The sequence below is a fragment of the Nematostella vectensis genome, chromosome 9, assembly GCF_932526225.1.
Source record: "Nematostella vectensis chromosome 9, jaNemVect1.1, whole genome shotgun sequence".
Taxonomy (NCBI): Eukaryota; Metazoa; Cnidaria; class Anthozoa; order Actiniaria; family Edwardsiidae; genus Nematostella; species Nematostella vectensis.
Window position 1 is genome coordinate 1106839 of NC_064042.1, and position 23470 is coordinate 1130308.

Genomic DNA, 23470 nt, shown 5'->3' on the forward strand with positions numbered 1-23470 from the left:
ACTCCCATTGTCTTGCTCGTTCTACTCCGTCTGCCCTGAATATTGTACCTCTCGCGGGATTTCTGAATTGTTATCAATAGCGCTGGATATATGCAAATCATTTCTTGTTGGCTGTTGAGAATTAGCATGTTCCGATTCATCGCTTTCTGACGCTTGCTTATCGATATTCGATAAATCTTTGTTGAAAAAATTATTAGTATTAGGGGCAAGCTGGGTTCCACTTTCAATGATAGATTCCTGAATTTCAGTTGTTGTTGAATTACTCGAAGAGATGTCAATTGACCGTTCCTGATTTTTCTCTAGTCTTGACGCCTGGTCCCGTAAATTTTGCGCTTTTAAACCAAGATGTTCGTACCCTTTCGCGTTCCATAGATCCTTCATAACCTCTATGTATCCCTTTTTTCTGCCGTTCTCATTTACCGGCGCTCTGTCCGATGATGTTAGCTCCTGGGCCTTTCTTTTACATTCGAGGACGTCCACATTCATTTTATCTGTCCACTTAACCTTTGCTTTTCTTGACATCTTAGTTGCAGCACTCTTCTCACCACGCGACTCGTCCGCCATTCCCGAACTATTTTTCGTATGGCGATAGCAGAGCTAGAGGGGGCTAAGACCACTGAATGCTCGCATGTCCTCGTGCGAATGCATATTAGACTTTTCTTTTCCTTTTTATCCGTTCATATAAAAACATTAACATTCAATACCATGAAACAAACAATTTTCATCTAGGGTAAAGTAGAAAAACCATCAAATACATCGCAAAACATAATACTGTGCGCCATTCAAGCATTCTGACTAGTTTCTAGGCGTTCTCAGAACTAAATCATCTATATGTTCTGGTATTTAAGGGGAAATTAAGCATTTTAGGTCCTCGTTTTGACGCATCCGATATCTTCTGGTTCGTTACGGCCTTTTTCACCTGCACCAATTCCAATAGGGGATTTATTCCAAAAGTGTTGGGTAGATTTGGCAAGTAAAATTTCCATCGAAGATTGCAATAAAGATCTTTAATTTTAGTAAAGTGGTTCTACTGAATGTGTGTTATGTGTGAAATTTTATAAATTCACCATTGATTTTTCGCCTAGGATGTGCTAACACAATGAAGCCCTGTATACGCATTTTGCTAGTTGCTTTGTTGCTATGGAAACATGCAAGTCGCGAGGACTGTAGTAGTGACATCTTCACGCTAGGCTACAAATTAGACGGTCACGTGGTCGAGACCAGGATCACAACCAAAAACAATTGTCCGACCGAATTGTCGTCTCAGCAATGTCTGTTAAAATCACGCATTTTTTTACATTAAGATTAAGTTTAATAAGGTAGATAATTGGAATAATGCTTTTATATAAACAACAATAGTAACTCATAACCAATTATTCTCCGAACAAGTGGACGTTGTTGTGCTAGGCCGCACAACGCCTCTGTTTTCATTCATAATGTACAGGCTTATTCCTAAGTATTCTTCATATTTTTACTCAAGCTATCTTAAATGCGATATTGACAAAGTTCATGACGGACTAGCTGGGTCTCTTGGTCTCTGTCGTCTTCATATTTTTTAAAAGGCAAGTCATTTTCCTATCTATCCAACACTTACTTAAGTTACTTAAAATGAGAGTCCTATTCAGTAGGTTGTCAAAAGCTAAGATGGTAGGAAATGCTTTTAAAAAATGTTAAAAATACTCACACTCTGTTTATTAAACGGTTTATCGGACAGAAATACATTTCTTTGAAATGTGATTTTTTTAACAAGAAAGCAACCTGCCACACTTTTGAAGTTGAGAAATGTGGCTAGAATAATAAAGGAGAAAAACCATCAAATACATAGCAAAACATAATACTGTGCGCCATTCAAGCATTCTGACTAGTTTCTAGGCGTTCTCAGAACAAAATTATCTATATGTTCTGATATTTAAGGGGAAATTAAGCATTTTAGGTCCTCGTTTTGACGCATCCGATATCTTCTGGTTCGTTACGGCCTTTGTCACCTGCACCAATTCCAATAGGGGATTTATTTCAAAAGTGTTGGGTAGATTTGTCAAGTAAAGTTTTCATCGAAGATTGCAATATTTAATTCTAGGCCTGTGGTTCTACTGGATGTGTGTTATGTGTGAAATTTTATAAATTCACCATTGATTTTTCGCCTAGGATGTGCTAACACAATGAAGCCCTGTATACGCATTTTGCTTGTTGCTTTGTTGCTATGGAAACATGCAAGTGGCGAGGACTGCAGCAGTGATGCCAATTGTGCGGATCACGCATGCGACGGAGTTTTAGACTAGCAAAGATCGCATGCGTGATCCGCACAATTGGCATCACGCTAGCCCGGTCGCAGCTCTAGATCCCACATGGATCTAAGCTGTGGTTTTAAAGCACTTCGTTCGAGTCGAAGTCGCCCTGCAGTTTTTTTGCCGATGAAGTTTAACTGAGGCAAACCGGCTATGCCATGCTGACGAGTCCTAACAAGGACGAAACAGCTGTCCATGGTTGCCGAACTGCACGGGTAATAGACTGTGCTAGCGTCCCGTCTTGGCCCGACTGGTGCCAATGTGTGTATGCTAGTGTGCTTCTAAAGTCCACATTTATAATATTTACACAGGGAGCCCAACTCGTAACAATGGTAGATTCCCAATAAAAATGCTTCCTATGCATATTGATAATTTTAATTAATAATGGCGACTATTCCTCAAAGACGACTCTACCACTGTCAAAAATCACATATCTAAATCTTATTCGGAAATAGAAATAATACATTTTACTCAGAAAAATAAAAGCAAATTAGTCTAGGGTTTTGGTACGCAAAGGACCAACAGAATTGCCTAAATTACATAGATTTTTCGATCAAATGAAATTAAGTGATATCCGAAAACCAAGAATGGGAAAGTGAAATATTTGACGACAATAGGGCAAGCTCCCTCTCAAATACCAAGCTACGAATGTTTAGATTGCATAAGAAAAACTACGGTTTCAAAAATATTCAGAGAATGTAACCAACATACCATAGGGCATCATAACAAGACTCAGCAACCACGCCCATTACATCGCCCCACTCCCCCTTTTTCCCACGTCTGACACACCTCAAAACGTATCGTGTTCAGCTATTGTTAAGATAAGCCAATCAGACCGAGGGTTGTAAATCATAAAAATTAATGGCCGTTTTGCTTTCAGATCCCTAAATTGCCATGTCCGATATATCTTAATGATAAAACTGATATCTGAGATATGCGTCATAACCTCCCCCCCCCTCTCCACCCCATCACAGATTGTCTTTAGCTTAGGACAAACTGAACACCATCATATCACTGAACACTATCATATCAAACCATTTCTTGGAATAATCAACTCCTTGTACCAGATTGCCAAGTTAAGCCCGTGGGAATGGAGTCCCGCGCTATAAACGACTCGGCAATAACCGCATCAGGTAACTACAACTCTTGGAGCAGGGCTGAATACGGCCGTCTCAACAACATGGGGGTGTCCAACTCACACCATGGGATGTGGATGGCGTCAAGAAATCGCGCTGGGGAGTACCTTCAGGTCGACCTTGGACAGGCCGTAATAGTAACAAAAGTGGCTACGCAAGGACGACCGGATGCCGACCGATGGGTGCCAAGCTATAAGATCGGTTATAGCTCTGACCTCACAACCTGGCTTGTGTATCGCGATGATAGACAGGAAAAGGTAACTGGCTGACAAGTGAGATGGGTAGGAAAAGAGATGGGATGGGGGAAGGGGGCGAGAGGGGATGGTGGGACTCAGTTTTTTTGTCAAAGAGGGGAATGCTTGAGTATACACGGGAGGGGGGGGGGGGAGCTGAGGGGGTCGAGGGGAGTATTTGGGGTTAAGGAAGCTGGAGGATTTTCGCTACTTGTAAATGCTCTGGCCAATAATCGCACTGGTAAATTGTGTGTGTATGCTTTAAATTAACAAGGCGAAGTTTGTCGGGCCCCTAGTGAAGACAAAAATCGGGCGCGACTCGTTAAATCTGTTGACGAGTCGCGCCGGAGTTCTAAAAGATGGGTAGACTTCTGGCTTCCTCTCTGTAGATATGTGAGTCACAGTTTCCTTTTTCAGGTTTTTACTGGCAATTCAGACAGAAACACGATCGTCTACGGAATATTTGAGCCGCCTATTCTAGCTCGAGGGATACGCTTCGTGGTGGAAACTTACCAAGAGCAGCCAGCTCTGCGAGTCAAAATTTTTGGATGCAAATAATAACTGGTTATAAATACGGCGGCTTTCAGGGGTCTTCCAATTTCAAAAGTAGTTGTCACTTGCAAGCCGAAGGGCCCTTAAATACCCGCTTGTTTTAGTTGTGCTCACATTGCATTTTCACTTGATTTCAAAAACGCTGTCAGTGCAAGTGACGATTGGCGAATGACAGTTCTAAGAATGATGATACATAAACTCGTCCTCAGCTTCTCGCGCCTCGTGCTCGATGCATCGCCACAGGGACCCCGAGCGATGCCTGCGGAGGAGTCTAATGGCGGCGTGTTCCTCACACATGCGGGAGTGTTTATTAAATAACCTGAGGGGGAGGGGAGGTAAAGTTGTGACCCAGAACACCTTAAGTGCGTCACAACTCCGACTCCCCTTTCTATGTAACAATTAGACGACAAGTTAGAGTTTTCTATGAGTTTTCTATTTTGCACTACGCATGTAATGAACATAACGATACGATACGGACTACCTATGCGGTTTACAGTCATGAGAAAGAGAAAGTTTGTAAGCACTGTCAGTAAATAAAAAAACGATTTCTGACTTTTTTTTTGTTGATTTTGAATAATAGTATTGTGTCGTTTGTCTTTCGCTGCCGCTCTAAAAGTCGCGACTGTAAAAATTGCCTCCGTATGACACTGTAGTTTCTACCTCACCCCATTCCCCATGGATGTCCTCCTTTTCTCTTTTCGCCCCTCCCCCCCTCCCCTAGCTAACTTGTAATAACAGGCGACTTGTCTCAGTCCCAAGGGTTAGCCTGGCGAAATACTTTCCATTATAAACCTTCAAGAGAGATCGAAATACTTTTTTTGTTTGGGTTACGGAGGGTAAACAGTCAGTGAATGTAGATCTTACATGTCGGTACATCATGATTCATGATCATGATATGAGGGAACTGAGTCTGGTTACATGGAGTTTGCTTTTGTTATAGATGCATCAGCCCATGGAGTTCCCGTGCGAGGAGTCCGCATTGATAGTAGCGTCCATCAATACGTCAAAAGCAACTCATTTCTAATAACGTGCTCAGCATATCATATCATATAAAGACTCCCTTCAAGGAAAAACTTAACTCAGTTTGCCTCCATCCTAGATCATAAATGCGCATCGCAAGCGGTACTAACCTTTGGGGGGGGGGGTCCTGGAGGGGTAAAACTTCTTTTATATGCCGAAAAACGTTGTTAAACTATATAATTTTTTTCTCATTTCAAGAGCTTTTTAATAGCATTAAACTTCAAACCCCTGCTGCTCAGCGGACGTCACTTCCTAAGACCCCTAACCCTTCTAAATTTAGGCCTCTTTTCACCCCCCCCCCCCCCTCCCCTGTAAATTATACAGTACAGCCACCGGGATTTTGCGAGAATAACGGGCGGGAAACGGGATTTGGACCCCCCCCCCTAAGGACCCTGCTTTGGCGGTCCATCATATGCGTGTACGGGCTTCGTTGACCTAACCTGGTTGGTGACTATTGTTGCCATCATTTCTTGCCTATGATTTGCATTTTCTAACATAGTTAACTGTGAAAGGCTTTTATACGCACCTGACAATTCTGCATTTCTTGGTAGCCGGTCAGGGGCGGATCCAGGATTTCAAAAAAAGGGGGTAGATAATGGCCGGATAGACGGCTTATAACTGAACCAAGGGTTCTTGGTAGGTCACATAGATCTAACAATGTTTCAAGCTGATCAGAATTGAATTTGTCGCGTCAGCAAAGTCAAGCAGGCGATGGCACATGGACAGTACCTTCTCCGTAGTTTCTTCAAACAAAGTTCCTTTTTTCCTCTTTTTTTTTTTTTTGCTCAAAGAAAAGGGGGGGGATGGATATCCACCCAATCCCCATCCCCTGTATCCCCCCCACCGGTAGCTAGGATTGGCTTAATATTGGATTTAAAAAGCAGCCCCCATTCAGCGGTCGTGTTCTATGGCTGTTTTTGTTAATAATAAGTGTTTTTCAGAGGATACCGTAGACGCAAGCCGTATTTACCTCGATCGTCGGTTTAAGCCACATCGCCCGCGTTACAATTGAATTAAAACAAACATGAACAAACTATAGCTCATTTTAAAGCTTTTAATTATTAAAATAATTATATTGTCTTTTCTAGAATTTTCTAGAATTTCGTTCTTTACACTGACACACACTTTAGCTAGGCATTATTTATTGATTCTGTTTTTCAGTAGAATGTACAAAGAAAGTTTTGCATGAAGCATTGACTTATTACTATATTCCTGACTATAGATGAATCCTCCCTGTACTGTTTTATTTTGTGCAATATTAAAATTTAAACTACAAAATCGAAAGCACCCTTATTTGTGATATGGTATAAGCACTTTGCTCTGAATTTTACACATCTACAAAAAATAGCACATATGACATGGCTATAATCATAAAAATTTAAGACTGCGAATGGTGGTATCGAGTATTGATGACCAAACTACTTAAGCACTACTATGTGGTATGGGTGTGGGTGTGTTGGGGGGGGGGGGGGGGGGTGTTAGGGTCGTGTGTAGCTTAGGGGAAGTGGAAGGTGGAAGGAAAGGATAAATAATAGAGACCTTTAGATCCATGGACCAGGTCCACGACCAGGACGAGTTTTGGCCGCGCGCGCACTGGTACTACAGACTAGTCCTCGGCCTGGTCGTCGTCAAATTGCAACATTTAGATAGTAAACAAACCGTCGGAATGCAATTTTATTAAGTTTGTTCATAGTTTGGCCATGTTTGAGCCATGTTCTCCAAGGAAAACATTCTAACATCTTCAATTATGCTATACCTCGACGATTTTTTGGAGGAGGAAGATGTCATTCGAGTTATCTTGGAGCAAAATCGGAAAAATCCTGCCATTCCTCACGAGAATTACAGTCGGATCGAGGAGACACTCGGTGATATGTCTGAGGCTGAACTAAAGGCTGAGTTTAGGTTCGGTCGTGGCGAAATTGACCTGCTTCTCGAAGCTCTTCAAATCCCGGAGTCATTCAACTGCATCAATGGAACTGTTTCTTCTGGTTTGGAAGGACTATTGATGTTTTTGAGGAGGTTTGCATACCCTTGCAGACTCGGTGATATGATCCCACGGTTTGGTCGCTCTATTCCTGAGCTTAGCCTCATTTTATCAGAGGTCACCGATTTTATTGTGAATACACATGGTCATCTGCTACTTGACTTGAATCAACCCTGGTTACAGCCATTCCAATTGGAGTCGTTTGCTCGGGCAATCAGCCGAAAAGGTGCTGCGCTGGACAACTGTTGGGGTTTTGTTGATGGCACTGTAAGACCCATCTGCCGTCCAGGAGAGCACCAAAGAATAATGTATAATGGCCACAAAAGAGTTCATGGTATTAAATTCCAGTCCGTGGTGGCGCCAAATGGCCTAATAGCCAACCTGTTTGGTCCAGTCGGTAAGTGCTTTTTTATTGTTTGACCCACTGGATCACTTGAAGATCCCCATACATGTACTATAGTTTCTTTCATAAAATATGTTGAAAGTCTTTATTAATGTCAATGTTAAAATTGGTTACATTAGATTTTGCATTATTTTTAATCTAGAAATTTGATGTTGCGACACCATGATTTGTGCAGGTTTTCTGATTGGCTGTTTGAAAATATTTTGACTTACCTAGTAACAATACTGTAAACAGTGCCTCATAGTACATAGCATGTACATACTACTACTATAAAAGAGAGCTCATTTTACAGCCATTCATTTTTCACACTATGTCATTTCTCTTTCACATATACTTGGTCTGAGTCTCTATCTGTTACATTGCAAATGACCTTATCTTTGTGCGCCAACCATAGTTTGTTAGTACTGTGTACTATTAGGAACTTTTTTTCTTCCTTTTTTTGCACATAAAAAGACATGTGTATTGAAGAACTAACATACTTTTTCACATTTCCAGTACAAGACTTAGAATTTCACAATATTCTCATTCGTAAAAATATTATTCTCCCTCTACAACAACATGCTTGTGTTTTAGAATGCCACAGCTAAATATAAAATTGTTTCACAATGAATTTAACAAATGTTAAATTTTCTTTCACATACAGAGGGAAAGAGGCATGATGCGAGGATGCTACAGATGTCAGGGTTACTGCACCAACTTCAGCAATACTCTGTTGATCAAGCACGGCAGCCACTTTGCATCTATGGGGATCCTGCTTACCCTCTCAGAGTTCAGCTACAGGCACCATACAAACATGCTCACCTCACAGCCGACCAAGAGGCCTTCAATTCTTCAATGAGCAAAGTTTGATCGGCTGTTGAGTGGGTGTTTGGGGACATTGTCTCCTATTTTGCCTTTCTGGATTTCAAAAAGAATCTCAAGATGGGACTTAGTCCAGTTGGTACCATGTATGCTGCCTGTGCTCTTCTACGAAATGCTCATACATGTTTATACAGCTCTATGTCTAGCTCTTTTTTTGACCTAGAGCCACCTACTATTCAAGAGCACTTTCAAGTTTAATGAAAATAATTTGGGCTATTCCATTTTTGTTCCCCTCATATCAAAGAGCCAGAAAGAGTCTTTTATATTGACTCTGGATTTCCTTAGGGGTCTTCAGTTTTGAACCTGGTTTTCCACAGGGGGCTTTGATTTCAACTATAGATTTCTATATGTTTGCTAGAGTCTTGATTAGCAATAGGGTGCATAAATTTATCTGACATTTCCACAGGGGTAACATGAGAGATTCTAGATTTCCACTGTGGTAGAGCAAAGTTCCTCGATTGGGGGATTACAAATTTTAAATGGAATATGGCACTTTCTGTCAGTCTTTTATTAGCTAGCTGCTAGTTTCTGTTTTTAATTCTATTCTGCTAGTTTCTATTTTTTTGTTATTTGTCGAATATGAAGGAGCCAATTATATTCATAATTATACGAGGCTTGTTAAGACAGATTCTTTTAGTGTTTAAAGCAACTTGTGGCAAAAAATCTGGTTACTTAGAAAGTACCAAACCTATTGGCTTTATTTGGCAACTTTTGAAAGGTTTGCATATAAAAAGAAACTTTTGTTTCCTTGATGGCAGCCTAGGAAAATCAATTCCTTTAGGTGGTGAACTTTAATTTTTCGGCTTCCATGAATATTTCTTGGGAGGACTAACCAAAGTAAATACTGACCTATAGTTCTTTCAAAGTAAATTAAAACTAAGCCAGGGGGTTGTCAACGTTCGAGTATATAGATTTTTGATTGCTACAGGTATTCTATAAAATAAAACCCTTTTAGATTCTTGTGAAGTGACAGAGTTGATACTTGCTTGATACATGCCTCTCAAAACCCTCAGATGATAGAGTACAGGCCACATGCTACCTGTATGCAAGTATTTTCACCTCTATCCCATGTCCAGAGCTGAAGTGGGTACTACACGAGAGGGTGGCTATCTTGAAAAGTATCTGGCCTTATATCCATCTTTTAAGTGATTTCATAAATTATGTATTCATATCCCTCACATGGAAGAGATGCAAGTCACAAATACAGTTTGAATGGGTTTAATTGATTTTTCTAGCCCCCCCCCTCCCCTGTATTTTCTAAAGCCTTTTCTGTTGAGGAGGTGTGGATTTTTCCTGGGAACAGATGCCACCTGGAATTTGACTGCTTTTGTTGTCTATTGTTGAACAAACACAACTTTGACCCATGAATAATAAATGTAGCCCACTTTGTAGAAAATATGATTTTACTTTATTTTCCAAAGAATCTACTCTATAAAGAGTTTGGCACCAAGCAGATTGCTGAAGTGTTCAATAGAGAAGTACTTGAACTCTGCTATAAAATGTCAGCAATTGACTATCAATAAATTTTATAAAAGAAACATTTAAGAAACATGACATTATTGCAGAGATGCTGTTAAAAATACTAGGTCCTTGCATTTTTAACAGCATTCAGCATCTCTGTTAGGACATTCATCATGGCCATATTCATGGCTTGCTGTTGTTGTTGCTGTTGCATATGCATCTGCTGTGCCTGTTGTTGCTGCTGGAGCAGGTAGCCATGGAATTGCTGCTGTTGCTTTAATTCATTTCCTCTGATCTCTAGCTCTCTTGCCCTCTCCTGACTACGTACTGCTATGCTCTGCTCCATTAATTGCACCAAACTTCGCTGTGTCTTTCTCTTTGGCTGGTCTTCTTCGCCCTTGTCTTCGCCACTCTCTTTTCTCTTCTTGGTTGCACTTAATCTCTCTGTTGCCTTCTTCCTCATATCTTCTGCCATAACCTTCTCGTCATCCACCCTCTCTTTCCTTTCCCTTTCCCAGTCCTCTATAAGCTAGTTGTAGTCTGTAAGCATCTGGTGCTTTTCATCGTACATCACCTCTACCCCACTGTCTCTCTTCTCTCTCTCTTCTCTTTTTTTAAAAAGTCTTCATGCAGACTATTAAACCTCTTTCTCACCGACCTTTGAGTGACCTTAAACCCATGGTTTTCTTTTAAATTGAGGGCGATTTTGTCCCACTTCTGTCCTCTCTCTTTTGATGCGTAAGGATGCTTGTGAGGCTCCGCAATAACCTCTTTCAGAAGTGAGACATCGCTGTCAAATTTCCATATAAAGAGCTCTCTTTTTTCCGCCACTTTTTTATCCTCAGACATTTTGTACTGTAAAAAATCAAGATTGAGTCTATTAAGCGTCTGAATTTAGTCAATTACAGAAAATTACGAGTACTTAGGCTTATAGTCAAAAAGATGAAGTTTGTTTACATTGCAGTGTTACGGTGGCAAATGCTCACTGTTATCAAACATGTTGGGAACAATAAAAACGTGGAACAATAAAAATGTGGGCGTGAAAAAAACTTAAGCGAAACTTTCAGCCCTTAGTTAGCCCTCCGAATATATATTTTCTGAAAATGATCGTTAGGGTAACTGAATTATGCAAATTTTATCGTAAATGAACAATCAAAACAATACGAGAAAAGCAACAAAGGGAAGACCGCGAAGTTTTAGCCGCTTTATTTGTATCTCAAAAAACGATAGATATGCATCTTCTTTTTACAGAGTTGCTTGAATTCTTTATCACATTTACCTTTCACAACACTGTCAATATTTCCTATAGACTTTTGATAAACAGAATGATTTGCAAAAATAAAAAACATACCTTGAACAAACTGGTCTCGTGAGTACCACTTTGCTGTGTAAACTTGTCGTCGCCCACTCGAGGGCGACCAGTTTTGACAGTAGCGTGACCGTGACAGGCCATCTGCGCATGCGCACACAACGCGCGAGCTTAAACTCGTCCTGGTCGTGGACCTGGTTCTCGGATCTAAAGGTCTCTAATATCAGAACAATGTTGAAGGCATGGTTGTTAGAGAGGCTTTTTTCAGGTCTGCGCAAGGCGAAGCTGTATTTCGTATGGACAAGGGTCTAACCAATTATATGCTTTAATCTTTTTACAGCCTCGGCGTTTGATCCAAGTGAAATAAGTTAGAATGCTCTCACTTGTTTGGTCTATTAGCTATTAGCCTGTCCTCAAGGCGCGCATGTCTTGGCTATGTGCTCCGCAAGGTTGGGTGATATCGCGGTCCAAGCGCATCTCCAAAGGGGGGGTCCGAGGGATCCAGGCCTTGACCTCTTCGTTGGTAGTTAAGAAGCCTGTTAATTTCAGTGTACATTTGGATAGAAAAAGTTTCTAGATGGATCTAGTACCCTATTACACCAGAGTAAGGATGCCGATTGGTCCGTCGTCAGTGAATTACTTCTGTGGACGCCACCGTGCGTTTCTCTCTAGACACGCATGTTCCCGTAAGGTTGCCTCATTAAGCATCCAGAAGAAACACTATTGAGGATCCAAAAAATGCTTCCTGAACTATAGCAGAAACATTGAGCACACGTTTGTGTCGATACGTTTGTGTCCACGTCTTTTAACCGGGACTCTCGCGGGTAATTGTTTAAAAAAATCGTTCAAATTGAAACCCGTTTAGGAGCCCCTTCAAATCCTGCAATCGATCTGATCTGTGGCGAATATGATGACCAATGCTTCTAGTTTGAGCAAGAGACCGCAATGGTCTCTAAGATGTTATTAATCTTCGAGGAATTGAACGGGCAAATAAAACCGCTGTTTAGGGGTCTTGGCAATACTAGCTCGACTTGGCAATTCTAGCTCGTCTTGGCAATACTAGCTCGTCTTTGCAATACTAGCTCGTCTTTGCAATACTAGCCCGTCTTTGCAATACTAGCTCGTCTTTGCAACACTAGCTCGTCTTGGCAATACTAGCTCGTCTTTGCAATACTAGCTCGTCTTTGCAATACTACCTCGTCTTTGCAATACTAGTCCGTCTTTGCAATACTAGCTCGTCTTTGCAACACTAGCTCGTCTTTGCAATACTAGCTCGTCTTTGCAATACTAGCTCGTCTTTACAATACTAGCTCGTCTTTGTAATACTAGCTCGTCTTTGTAATACTAGCTCGTCTTTACAATACTAGCTCGTCTTGGCAATACTAGCTCGTCTTTGCAATACTAGCTCGTCTTTACAATACTAGCTCGTCTTGGCAATACTAGCTCGTCTTTGCAATACTAACTCGTCTTTACAATACTAGCTCGTCTTGGCAATACCAGCTCGTCTTTATAATACTAGCCCGTCTTTGCAATACTAGCTTATCTTTGCAATACTAGCTCGTCTTTGCAATACTAGCTTATCTTTGCAATACTAGCTCGTCTTTGCAATATTAGCTTGCTGTTGATGGTGTGCTATTATTAGCGTTGTTTTTGTTATTGTTTTTTACTAGTGTTGTAGCTGTTATTGTTGCTGTCTATGTTGCTGTTGTTGTCCTTACATGGCGATGTGTATCATCTGCTACATTGTGTACAAGCGTCTTATGAGGTTAGCTGCTTACTGCATGGCGATGTCTAAAAACATTACCTAGTATCTCAGTATAGTATAATTTCGGTTTTGAGTAATATTTTTAAATTTAAAACTTTAAACTTAATTTTTTTTATTTTGTAATATTAGAAAAACGATACTGAGAGTAATGAGGAAGAAGTCTGGGCACGACAACACGCGCGAGAGAGATCCCAGCTATACCACGGATCATATCACTTTGTGTCAAGACCGATATCACTTAATGGGATGTAGGACACACCCAATGGGATATAGGACACACCAAATGGGATAAAAGACACACCCAATGGCATATAAGACACGCCCAATGGGATATAGGACACACCAAATGGGATAAAAGACACACCCAATGGGATATAGGACACACCCAATTGGATATAGGACACACCCAATGGGATATAAGACACAACCAATGGATAAAAGACACACCCAATGAGATAGATATAGGACACACCCAATGGGATATACGACACACCCAATGGGATATAGGACACACCCAATGGCATATAAGACACGCCCAATGGGATATAAGACACACACAATGGGATATACGACACACACAATGGGATATAGGACACACCCAATGGCATATAAGACACACCCAATAGGATATAAGACACACACAATGGGATATAAGACACACCCAATGGGATATAGGACACACCCAATAGGATATAGGACACACCCGATGGGATATAAGACACACCCGATGGGATATAAGACACACCCAATGGGATATAGGACACACCCAATGGAATATCGGACACACCCGATGGGATATAAGGCACATCCAATGGGATATAGGACACACCCAATTGGATAAAAGACACACGCAATTGGATATAGGACACACCCAATGGGATATAAGACACACCCAATGGGATATACGACACACCCAATGGGATATACGACACAACCAATGGATAAAAGACACACCCAATAGGATATAGGACACACCCGATGGGATATAAGACACACCCGATGGGATATAAGGCACATCCAATGGGATATAGGACACACCCAATTGGATAAAAGACACACGCAATTGGATATAGGACACACCCAATGGGATATAAGACACACCCAATGGGATATACGACACACCCAATGGGATATACGACACAACCAATGGATAAAAGACACACCCAATTGGATAAAAGACACACGCAATTGGATATAGGACACACCCAATGGGATATAAGACACACCCAATGGGATATACGACACAATCAATGGATAAAAGACACAACCAATTGGATAAAAGACACACGCAATGGGATATAGGACACCCAATGGTATATAAGACACACCCAATGAGATAGATATAGGACACACCCAATGGTATATAAGACACACCCAATGGGATAAAGGACACGCCCAATGGGATATAACACACACCCAATGGGATAAAAGACCACACCCAATGGCAGATAAGACACACAATGGGATATATATTGACTCACTCGATGTGATATAAGACTTTTAATTAGGGGTACGCATGTGCGAATGTCACTAGATCTTTTCTGGATCTACTCTGGAACTGAGAATAATAGAATAGACGCAGATTTATCAATAAAAGAAAGGTCTTAAAGGCTTGTTTTATAGTTGCGAGAGGCATCCGCAAAACAACATGCATGTAACAAGCATGTAACTTGTATTACATGGGCCGCACCCAATTTGCCAAGATCTCGGATGTGTCCTCAAGCCTTCACGCAATAAATGGAGGTATTCCGCAGGGTACCAAACTTGGCCCAATTCTCTTCGCCGTTATGGTAGACGACCTTATGAGAAAATGGTTCCCGCGTGCGAAATTTGTCGACGACTTAACCATTCTTGAGATCGTCCCAAGGAACTCCCCCCCCCCCCCCCCCCCCCCGGTGATGAACTACTTAGTTAGTGGCATTTACTAGTTTGCATCCAACAATAATATGGTGCTTAATCCGAAAAAATGTAAATCTATGGCGGTTGACTTTCTTGACTATAACACCTGCGAGTGGTCTCCCATTTTCATCGGTGACACGGTCGTAGAACGCGTACGTAGTTTTAAGCTGCTCGGACTTACCATCACAGACGACCTGAAATGGGAGGCCCATTGCGATGTTATAGTCAAGAAAGCCAACAAGCGACTATACGCCCTAAGGCAACTGAAAAAATCCGGCGTCTCCCATAATGATCTCGTGGGCGTCTATTGTTGCGTCGTATTCGCCAATCTGCCAATGTACATAGGTACATCATCCCTGGAACAAACCCAGAAGCGTGCATTGCGGATTATTTTTCCAGACACTTCTTACGATAATGCATTAGTGTCAGCTGGTCTCCTGACTCTTGAGAAGCGCCGCAATAATCTATGCCGCCAGTATGTAGCCAACCTTCCACCCGAGCATCCCGTCCTACAGCTGATGGACTCGAGGACATGGGTAGTACCCGCCAAATACAGTCTTAGGTCGGATACTACGAGTCGCCAAAGATGACAAAAACCAAAAGACTAAGCGATTTTGTAACTGTAAAATATTTAATTGTTAATTGTGTGTACTGTAAGTTTGTTGGCGCTCTCCCTGCAATTCAGTCTCAACTGCAATAGGGAATAATAAACATATATTATTTAATTTCATCAGTTATACCCTGATGAAGAGGGCGCAACACACCAGCGCTCAAAATAGTCCTCATATGTCTATTGAGCCGTGTTTATATTTTTAGTAGGTAATGCTATCCGAATATTAAAAAATCACAAAAGAAGAACTTTAAATCACTTGGTTACACCATATTTAGAGCTTCAACTCAGACATATGGGTAGGGAAGCAAAGGTGCGCAAGGAATATGGAATTGTAAGTGGTAAATAAATGTGAATAAATAAATGAGGACATGGCCAAGAATCGAACCTCGTCCAGATCAGGCAAAATGAGAAAAAAATAGACCATACTTCCAGACATGCGCTGAAACAGCGTATGGCAGCATCATGCTTTACGGCTAAGCTGGAGATTTCGGCCCCAGCACCGCTATCTAGCGAACCGTACAACACAAAGGAACCAGAGGTACCCGCGCATTAATGGGGAGGCATTTTCCAGGATCCCAGCCCTGTCTTAGTCGGTTACGCCACGCACAGCTCGCTGAGATGTACACTGAAAAATATCAGAGTCTTTTTCACGCTTGCGTCTCTTGGGAATGGGTGTGTTGCTATAGTATTGTAGTGATGTCGTCATCATGTGCAGCGCACAACGACGTAGGTCTACATTGCTGCCAGCCTTTGTACTTTTCTTATAATAGGCACGTGTGCATGTGACATTTTTTTAGTGCCAAGAACAACAAAACATCAAAATGCACGCAATCTAAGATGCTTTGTGTTTTTAGGTTTTTGGAAAATACTGTGATTAAACCTCTCTTAAGGTTGCCCTCCTCGAATTTCTTAGGAGCATTTCAGATTCTAGAGTTCATCGGGTGTCGGGGGTCTCAAATTTAGCTATAGCGGCAAAAATGAGTGACAGACAGCTTCGTCACCCATAGTTGCTATTATTTTTTTACAATGAATATCACATTAAATTTTACCCGATCTGAAAACAGGTTGCTTGATATTGTTCTCTCGCCGGCGAAGGCCTATCTTAGATGAGTAATGGCACCTTATTTACCTCCAAGTGCGATGATGTCATACATGATTGCGCGCAACGTAATATAAAAAAATCTTTTGTTCAATACTCCCAATGCGTGACTCACCAGACACGTTCAAAACGAAGCACGATTTATAGAGATCGCGATAATTAGCTTATTGAATCCGAGAAGTTTTCTATTCCAAAGAGAATCGTCCCCCATTCAGCAGCAATGTGGACCTAAGTTTCTGGTTGTACAAGAAAGATGACCACTAACCAAAGACACAAAAAACAAACTCGAAGTTCTTGAATAAGAAGTTGTAGAAACCAAGGCCAAGAAATCATAACAACAAACAGTAAGTTACATCAAAGTGTATAAAAAGGAGTTATCATTCCCTTACTTTGAACAAGAATCGGTGAAACAGTTATTCAAGGAAGTTTCATAAACTTTTAAAAGTTGTTCTCTTTTCACATTATCGTCGTCACATCAATCAATAGAAACATCTAGCATACTAGCACAATATTCTTTACTTTTGTTATTTTAATAGAAATAACAGATAACCCTTCCTAAGCAATATTCGATATACGAGTGATGTTGGAATGCATGTTGTCTTCTTTTCCTAGTTGCTCTTTCACTGATGGTATATATTCAACGTAATTTTCGAAAAGTGTTTAGAACTCGTGACGCGCAATATCCTTTTATATAACACGATTAGGCTTCATTGCCCGGAGGGGGGCAATTGTTAAACGTTTTTAAACGAAGCCATTTTGGCCTCTTAAACTTAATTAATGAAGGACTAAATGCATAGGGGAAAGTGCAACGTATTTTAAAGGTAGGAGGGGGTATAGCGCCAGGGATAATATCCGTTATTATTAGATTATTTCAAATGGAATGCGCTATTTTCAAGGGTGATTACGCAAATGCGCAAGTGTTCTTTGAAAACTTTGATTACTTGCACTTGTAGGGAGCCTGGGGTATGGCAATAAAAATTTGGATTTTGTTTCCGCTGAATACTTTTCGTAAGCCTTATCAGCTGACTGCTGAAACTGTAAATATACTTTAGGCGCAGATTTCAAATTCCTGCATTCAGAAGTACAAGGGCACAAAACGGATCTATTCGGCAGTCCGTTTTTTTGCTGGCTGGAAAGTTGTTAGACCCCTCGGTTACTGGGAAAAAAATCGTACCGAATGGTTCTGCTGGCAAATTTGTGGAGTCGAACTAGTTGTGCTGGGAATATTTTGGGGGGCGCTGGAGCGGATGCTTGGGACAAAAAATTGCCCCGATCCGGTTATACGGGCAATTATTCATGTGCTAAAACGCCTAACCACTGCTGGCCTGGTAAAAACGGAATGGTCCCTCCTTAGAAAGGGAACAGATCATATTTCCCCAGCAACTTTTAAAATGGATATTTTCGGCATCAGGACATATTCAAACGACAAAATATGCCATTTTAACGTGTTTTGCGAAGTGGGGCTCGTTGTTATGCCATTGAATAAAAAAGAAATTAAGTACAACTGAGAGTTGGGGTAAAATACCTCAGAGAAAATGGTTCACCAAATGGGTAAAGAAAGCCAAGCTATAAATTATTGCTACGGGCCAGGATCCCAGTCTCCTGTGCAGCTGAGTGACTGGCACTAAGGACGCTCATGTATAGTTTACTTCATTAGCAGAGCTTTCGTCTTTTACATTAGTTTAAATGACTCAGAAGCGGATCCTAACTTAATAAGGAAAATGTTTGAGAAGTCATTCGTTTTGTTGAATGGGCAACCAATAGAGGAAAATGCGCATTTGCGCGTGCTTGGTGTTGAGCTTGATAATTGCCTCTTATCGGCTCCAAAAATTATAAAGACATACACGACAATTAAGCTTCATTCAATTGATTGTCGTGTATGTATTTTGCGCATGCTTTTTTCATACTTGAACCAGGCTGGTTCTTATTCCACTTTACAATACTTGTATACACAGTCAGCTTCTTTATTGTATCAATGTATGGGGCAACTGTTCTAAGACACTTTTTATTACAATCTACTAATCCAACTTCTACTTAAGCGCGCTGTTGAAATATCCTGTCTGCGGAATTCTCTTCTCTCTCCGTCTTTTCTCTCTCCGATTTTTTTCCAAGCTGAAATAGTTGCCTATTTTTTACCTCACGAGCATTTTTATTTTCAGTTGTCTCTCTTTTCACTGCCATCTTCTTTGACTTCTAGAAACTTGAAACTGCGACTCCTCCTCGGCTATCCTGCTTTGAGGCTTCTGTTATGAAAAAACTAAACTTTTTCTTCCCCCAACTGTCTAATGTTTCCCACCTTGACGATTTTGTTATAACTGCCGCTCTTATCTCAACTGGTATAATTACTACTCCACTACATATCAAACATATTCCCCATGGATGTTTGTTTGTATTGCCTTATATGACCATTGATGCCCATATTTAGAAGAGATAAAGTTAAACCGCTCCCTGATCTCCAGAAAACATGGTGACAAATGCTGATTCCTGTCAGTTTGAGACTCGCGGCAAGAAATTGTCAAGAAAAAATTGATCCCTTTGTCAAATCTTTATCTCACTAATCTTGAAAAGCCCTGAGACCCAGGCCTCCAACAGATTGACCGAGCAGGTTCGAAGATCACCCAAATATTAATATGCAGTCGACGCGCGCAATAGCGTACAAACATAAACTTTTATCTTTTACTGTTCATAGGCAGTTTCTTTAACGACCTCATTGTCTTTATTCCAGATGTCTTCTGAGGATAATTTTTATGGATTAAACATAGCGTACGAGGATCTACGTAAGTATTTCCCTATCCCTTATAACCGCCATTGACAGAATATAGCAGCCTAGTGCCAGGCGTTCTTACCCGAGCAGCACAGGAAACCCGGTAAGAAGGCGTGGCACATGGCTAAAGGTATATATAGAGATAAAAAAAGTTACTAGTTGGGTTGATTAGCTGCTCAAAGTTTTATATCAAGATGATATTTACTTACGAATTATAACCAGCCAAAATGACAATAACGCAAAATGAAAACCAACCCAAATAAGAATAACGTAAATTGATCAAATCTGCATTTTTTGAGTAACGAAATAAAGGGTGAAATCTGCTACGGGGAGCAATAAACTTTTCGTATTAGCCAAAGAGCGGGATATCAGGTTTAAAGTTCGAGTAATTAAAAGTAATTAATTTAGGGCCAAAGTTAAGTCTTTTCGAGATAATAGAGAACTCGAGTTCTCGAGAACTCCCCTTCCATTCCCTTCCGTTCCCTTCCGTTCCCTTCCGTTCCCTTCCGTTCCCTTCCGTTCCCTTCCGTTCCCTTCCCTTCCCTTCCCTTCCCTTCCCTTCCCTTCCCTTCCCTTCCCTTCCCTTCCCTTCCCTTCCCTTCCCTTCCCTTCCCTTCCCTTCCCTTCCCTTCCCTTCCCTTCCCTTCCCTTCCCTTCCCTTCCCTTCCCTTCCCTTCCCTTCCCTTCCCTTCCCTTCCCTTCCCTTCCCTTCCCTTCCCTTCCCTTCCCTTCCCTTCCCTTCCCTTCCCTTCCCTTCCCTTCCCTTCCCTTCCCTTCTCTTCTCTTCCCCGTGTGTGCTTAAGGTGAAACTTGTTCTTTTTGCAGTTTTGTATTTCGCGATAGCTTTCTCGAGCGTGGTTGTGGTAGCTGCTATCATTTTACTTGTCCTGGTGTGCGAAGCGGAAAAAAGGTTGCAGAAAATAAAAGAGCAAAGGTGGGGAGCAGAAACACATTTCAAATGCCATGGAATTTCTATATCAATATCTGCAATCTGTAAAGCTATAGGAAATGTTACATATGTCCCACTGTATCTTGAAAATGATCATCAAGGAGTTCGGGTTATCCGAGTTCGACATATTGGGCTCCATTTTGTGTTGAAAATGATAACTCATCAAGGAGTTCGGGTTACCCGAGTTCGGGTTAATTGGGGTCCACTGTATGTTGAAATGATAACTCATCAAGGGATTCGGGTTACCCGAGTTCGGGTTAATTGGGGTCCACTGTATGTTGAAATGATAACTGATCAAGGAATTTGGGTTACCCGAGTTCGGGTTAATTGGGGTCCACTGTATGTTGAAATAATAACTCATCAAGGGATTTGAGTTATCCGAGTTCGACATATGGGGGTCCACTGTATGTTGAAATGATAACTGATCAAGGAATTTGGGTTACCCGAGTTCGTGTTAATTGGGGTCCACTGTATTTTGAAATGATAACTCATCAAGGGATTTGAGTTATCCGAGTTCGACATATGGGGATCCACTGTATGTTGAAATGATAACTGATCAAGGAACTTGGGTTACCCGAGTTCGTGTTAATTGGGGTCCACTGTATGTGTATTGGTCTCGGCTTGATGAGAGCGACTCGGGCAGCCGCCATTTTGTCAACCTAGCAAAATACCAAGCGCAAGGAAGCATTGATTTCCATCGGTGGATAAAATTTGTTTTTGCAATATTTTTATCGAATTTGGTTAATACGGTATAGAACTCTGCCCTTAGATGGTTATTTCGAGATTTCATCGCATAATTTGTGATCCCAATTATCGAAAGAAAGCCATAACAAAGGTTTGGCTTAGAGTTCCTTTTTAAGAGTGCGTCTTATTTTGACTCCGCAGGGAGATTGAGAAGGGGGAGGATGAGGATTACGTGAAGAGATTTGGTCTACCTCTGCCACCCCGCGAAGAAAGATCACACTCAATGGCAAATGTTTACTGGCGCGATAACTGGAGTATTGCCGACGAGGATCCGTTTCAATCCCGAGCATCAGCCGACTTTATCATCAACGATGTGCAGCGCATGGTCCCTCTGCCTCGTGCGACCGCACCTTCTCGGGAAGAACTCGGACAAGAAATCGGATTCGACAACATTAGATACAGCATCGATGACTCTACTTTGCCTAAGAAAAAAAATGATACCTCGCAATTGTAATTGAATCTAAAATGAATGTCTGAGGGGGGGGGGGGGGGGGCTCTTTGAGAAAAATGCATGCATTGCCTTCTGGTCTAACAAATCCTGCATCGCTTTTTCAAAAGAAGAAAAAAGACCCATTTCCTGATAAAAAAAATCTGCACGCCAGATGTAGAAAAAAGTTCTGATCCCCTGACTTCTTAAACAGGCGACAATGACGTGACTAAAAGGGGGAATTTCGCAACTGTTAGAAGATAACTAGATGGAGATGGTATCATTATATTTAGCCATTATAGACTTAATGTGCTTTCTCCATCTTTAAATATTTCGTGAAATCGAACCAAACCAGTTTTTTAGCTCCATCCATCATTCCAGGTAGATGACGTGACTAGAAGACTGGAACTTTGATGGCGTTTATTTCGTAGAATGAACAGGAAGCTAACCAATCGGGATGTATTACTTGATTGACAAAAGACAGACGATAGATTATCTAGCAAATAGATCTCATTTATTTGCGTGCGTCTGTCCTCTACTCTAGATGTACGATGATGTAACAGCATGTCATGAACAAAACTGACTGTTCTTCATGACATGCTATGACGTCTTCTGTGCAAGGATAGACTAGTAAAAAGACAATTAATCTATCTGTTTTATACAATTATTTTGTTCCTGTGTTGATAGTTTTGGGGAGCGCTTGCGCGTGCCGGAGCCAAGCGTGCGTGTGCTCTCTGATAACGAATGGGTCCTTGACCAATCAGAGCGCGGGATTTACGAGTGTCGAGTTCTCTAAAGGACAGCTCTGACTTCATGGATCTGCCGAGATCTTTATCCGTCAATTCCAAGCCATATATGGAAGTCTCACGTGAATGGCCGATTACATCAAGACCGCAATAGCTCGAATAAGCGCCTCGCCCAAATAGGCGCCTCCCCAAAATAAGCACCTTCCCCAAATAGGCGCCTCCCCAAAGTAAGCGCCTTCCAAACCTTTTCCATGATTCACTGTTACGCTTCTAACCATTCCCCATAATTCACTGTTGCGCTTAAAAACCCTTCTCATGATTCATTGTTGCGTTTCTAACCCTTTCCCATGATTCACTGTGCCTTTCAAACCTTCCCCACGATTCGCTGTTTGGCTTCTAACCCTTTCCCATGAGTTGTTGCGCTTCTAACCCTTTCCCATGATTCGCTGTTGCGTTTCTAACCCTTTCCCATGATTCACTGTGCCTTTCAAACCTTTCCCATGATTCGCTGTTGCGCTTCTAACCCTTTCCCATGATTCGCTGTTGCGTTTCTAACCCTTTCCCAGGATTCAGTGCCTTTCAAACCTTTCCCATGATTCGCTGTTGCGCTTCTAACCCTTTCCTATGATTCGCTGTTGCGCTTCTAACCCTTTCCCATGATTCACTGTGCCTTTCCCATGATTCGCTGTTGCGCTTCTAACCCTTTCCCATGATTCACTGTGCCTTTCCCATGATTCGCTGTTGTGTTTCTAATCCTTTCCCATGATTCACTGTGCCTTTCAAACCTTTTCCATGATTCACTGTGCCTTTCAAACCTTTCCCATGATTCGCTGTTGCGCTTCTAACCATTTCCCATGATTCACTGTGCCTTTCAAACCTTTCCTATGATTCGCTGTTGCGTTTCTAACCCTTTTCCATGATTCACTGTGCCTTTCAAACCTTTCCCATGATTCGCTGTTGCGCTTCTAACCCTTTCCCATGATTCGCTGTGCCTTTCAAACCTTCCCCATGATTCGCTGTTGCGCTTCTAACCCTTTCCCATGATTCGCTGTGGCACTTCTAACCCTTTCCCATGATTCGCTGTTGCGCTTCTAACCCTTTCCCATGATTTACTGTTGCACTTCTAAACCACCACCTACTCCCTACTATCTTCTAAATTGTGAGTTGTTGTGTGAAACGTAACTTATACAGCTATGGGGAGTACATGCGGACTGTCGACG

The 23470-nt window shown here is 41.5% G+C and overlaps 4 protein-coding genes across 5 annotated transcripts; 3 read left to right on the forward strand and 1 right to left on the reverse strand.

The window, feature by feature from the left end:
• The first annotated feature begins 3298 nt into the window (after window positions 1-3298).
• Window positions 3299-4759, forward strand: LOC5496683 (lactadherin). The gene is made up of 2 exons (XM_048732906.1): window positions 3299-3678; window positions 4072-4759. The coding sequence occupies exons 1-2, from the start codon at window positions 3376-3378 to the stop codon at window positions 4210-4212; spliced, it is 444 nt and encodes a 147-aa protein (XP_048588863.1). The 5' UTR covers window positions 3299-3375; the 3' UTR covers window positions 4213-4759.
• A 1999-nt stretch (window positions 4760-6758) lies between these two features.
• LOC116608277 lies at window positions 6759-9440 on the forward strand. Its single transcript, XM_048732878.1, has 2 exons — window positions 6759-7607; window positions 8257-9440. The coding sequence occupies exons 1-2, from the start codon at window positions 6938-6940 to the stop codon at window positions 8460-8462; spliced, it is 876 nt and encodes a 291-aa protein (XP_048588835.1). The 5' UTR covers window positions 6759-6937; the 3' UTR covers window positions 8463-9440.
• Window positions 9441-10360: 920 nt separating this feature from the next.
• LOC125572393 lies at window positions 10361-11409 on the reverse strand. Its single transcript, XM_048732879.1, has 2 exons — window positions 11287-11409; window positions 10361-10790 (listed from the first exon to the last, which is right to left on the reverse strand). Exons 1-2 carry the CDS (start codon window positions 11386-11388, stop codon window positions 10512-10514), a joined length of 381 nt encoding a protein of 126 aa, XP_048588836.1. The 5' UTR covers window positions 11389-11409; the 3' UTR covers window positions 10361-10511.
• A 5305-nt stretch (window positions 11410-16714) lies between these two features.
• LOC116616325 lies at window positions 16715-22134 on the forward strand. 2 transcript variants are annotated; one of them, XM_032378412.2, is made up of 4 exons: window positions 16715-16964; window positions 19310-19397; window positions 20210-20318; window positions 21219-22134. In XM_032378412.2, exons 2-4 carry the CDS (start codon window positions 19346-19348, stop codon window positions 21529-21531), a joined length of 474 nt encoding a protein of 157 aa, XP_032234303.1. In that variant the 5' UTR covers window positions 16715-16964; window positions 19310-19345; the 3' UTR covers window positions 21532-22134. The 2 variants fall into 2 exon arrangements, with proteins under 2 accessions (XP_032234303.1, XP_032234301.1); XM_032378410.2 differs by having other exon boundaries at window positions 19346-19397.
• Window positions 22135-23470: the final 1336 nt, after the last annotated feature.

What these genes read in the sequence shown, in the direction of transcription:
- LOC5496683 (XM_048732906.1), top strand. Translation starts at nt 3,376, where the DNA reads ATGGAGTCCCGCGCTATAAACGACTCGGCAATAACCGCATCAGGTAAC. An exon ending in GCGATGATAGACAGGAAAAG is followed by an intron (nt 3,679 to 4,071) that starts GTAACTGGCTGA and finishes TTCCTTTTTCAG; the next exon opens with GTTTTTACTGGCAATTCAGA.
- LOC116608277 (XM_048732878.1), top strand. Translation starts at nt 6,938, where the DNA reads ATGTTCTCCAAGGAAAACATTCTAACATCTTCAATTATGCTATACCTC. An exon ending in CAACCTGTTTGGTCCAGTCG is followed by an intron (nt 7,608 to 8,256) that starts GTAAGTGCTTTT and finishes TTTCACATACAG; the next exon opens with AGGGAAAGAGGCATGATGCG.
- LOC125572393 (XM_048732879.1), bottom strand. Translation starts at nt 11,388, where the DNA reads ATGGCCTGTCACGGTCACGCTACTGTCAAAACTGGTCGCCCTCGAGTG. An exon ending in ACGAGACCAGTTTGTTCAAG is followed by an intron (nt 10,791 to 11,286) that starts GTATGTTTTTTA and finishes GATTTTTTACAG; the next exon opens with TACAAAATGTCTGAGGATAA.
- LOC116616325 (XM_032378412.2), top strand. Translation starts at nt 19,346, where the DNA reads ATGTCTTCTGAGGATAATTTTTATGGATTAAACATAGCGTACGAGGAT. An exon ending in CATAGCGTACGAGGATCTAC is followed by an intron (nt 19,398 to 20,209) that starts GTAAGTATTTCC and finishes TTCTTTTTGCAG; the next exon opens with TTTTGTATTTCGCGATAGCT. An exon ending in CAGAAAATAAAAGAGCAAAG is followed by an intron (nt 20,319 to 21,218) that starts GTGGGGAGCAGA and finishes TTGACTCCGCAG; the next exon opens with GGAGATTGAGAAGGGGGAGG.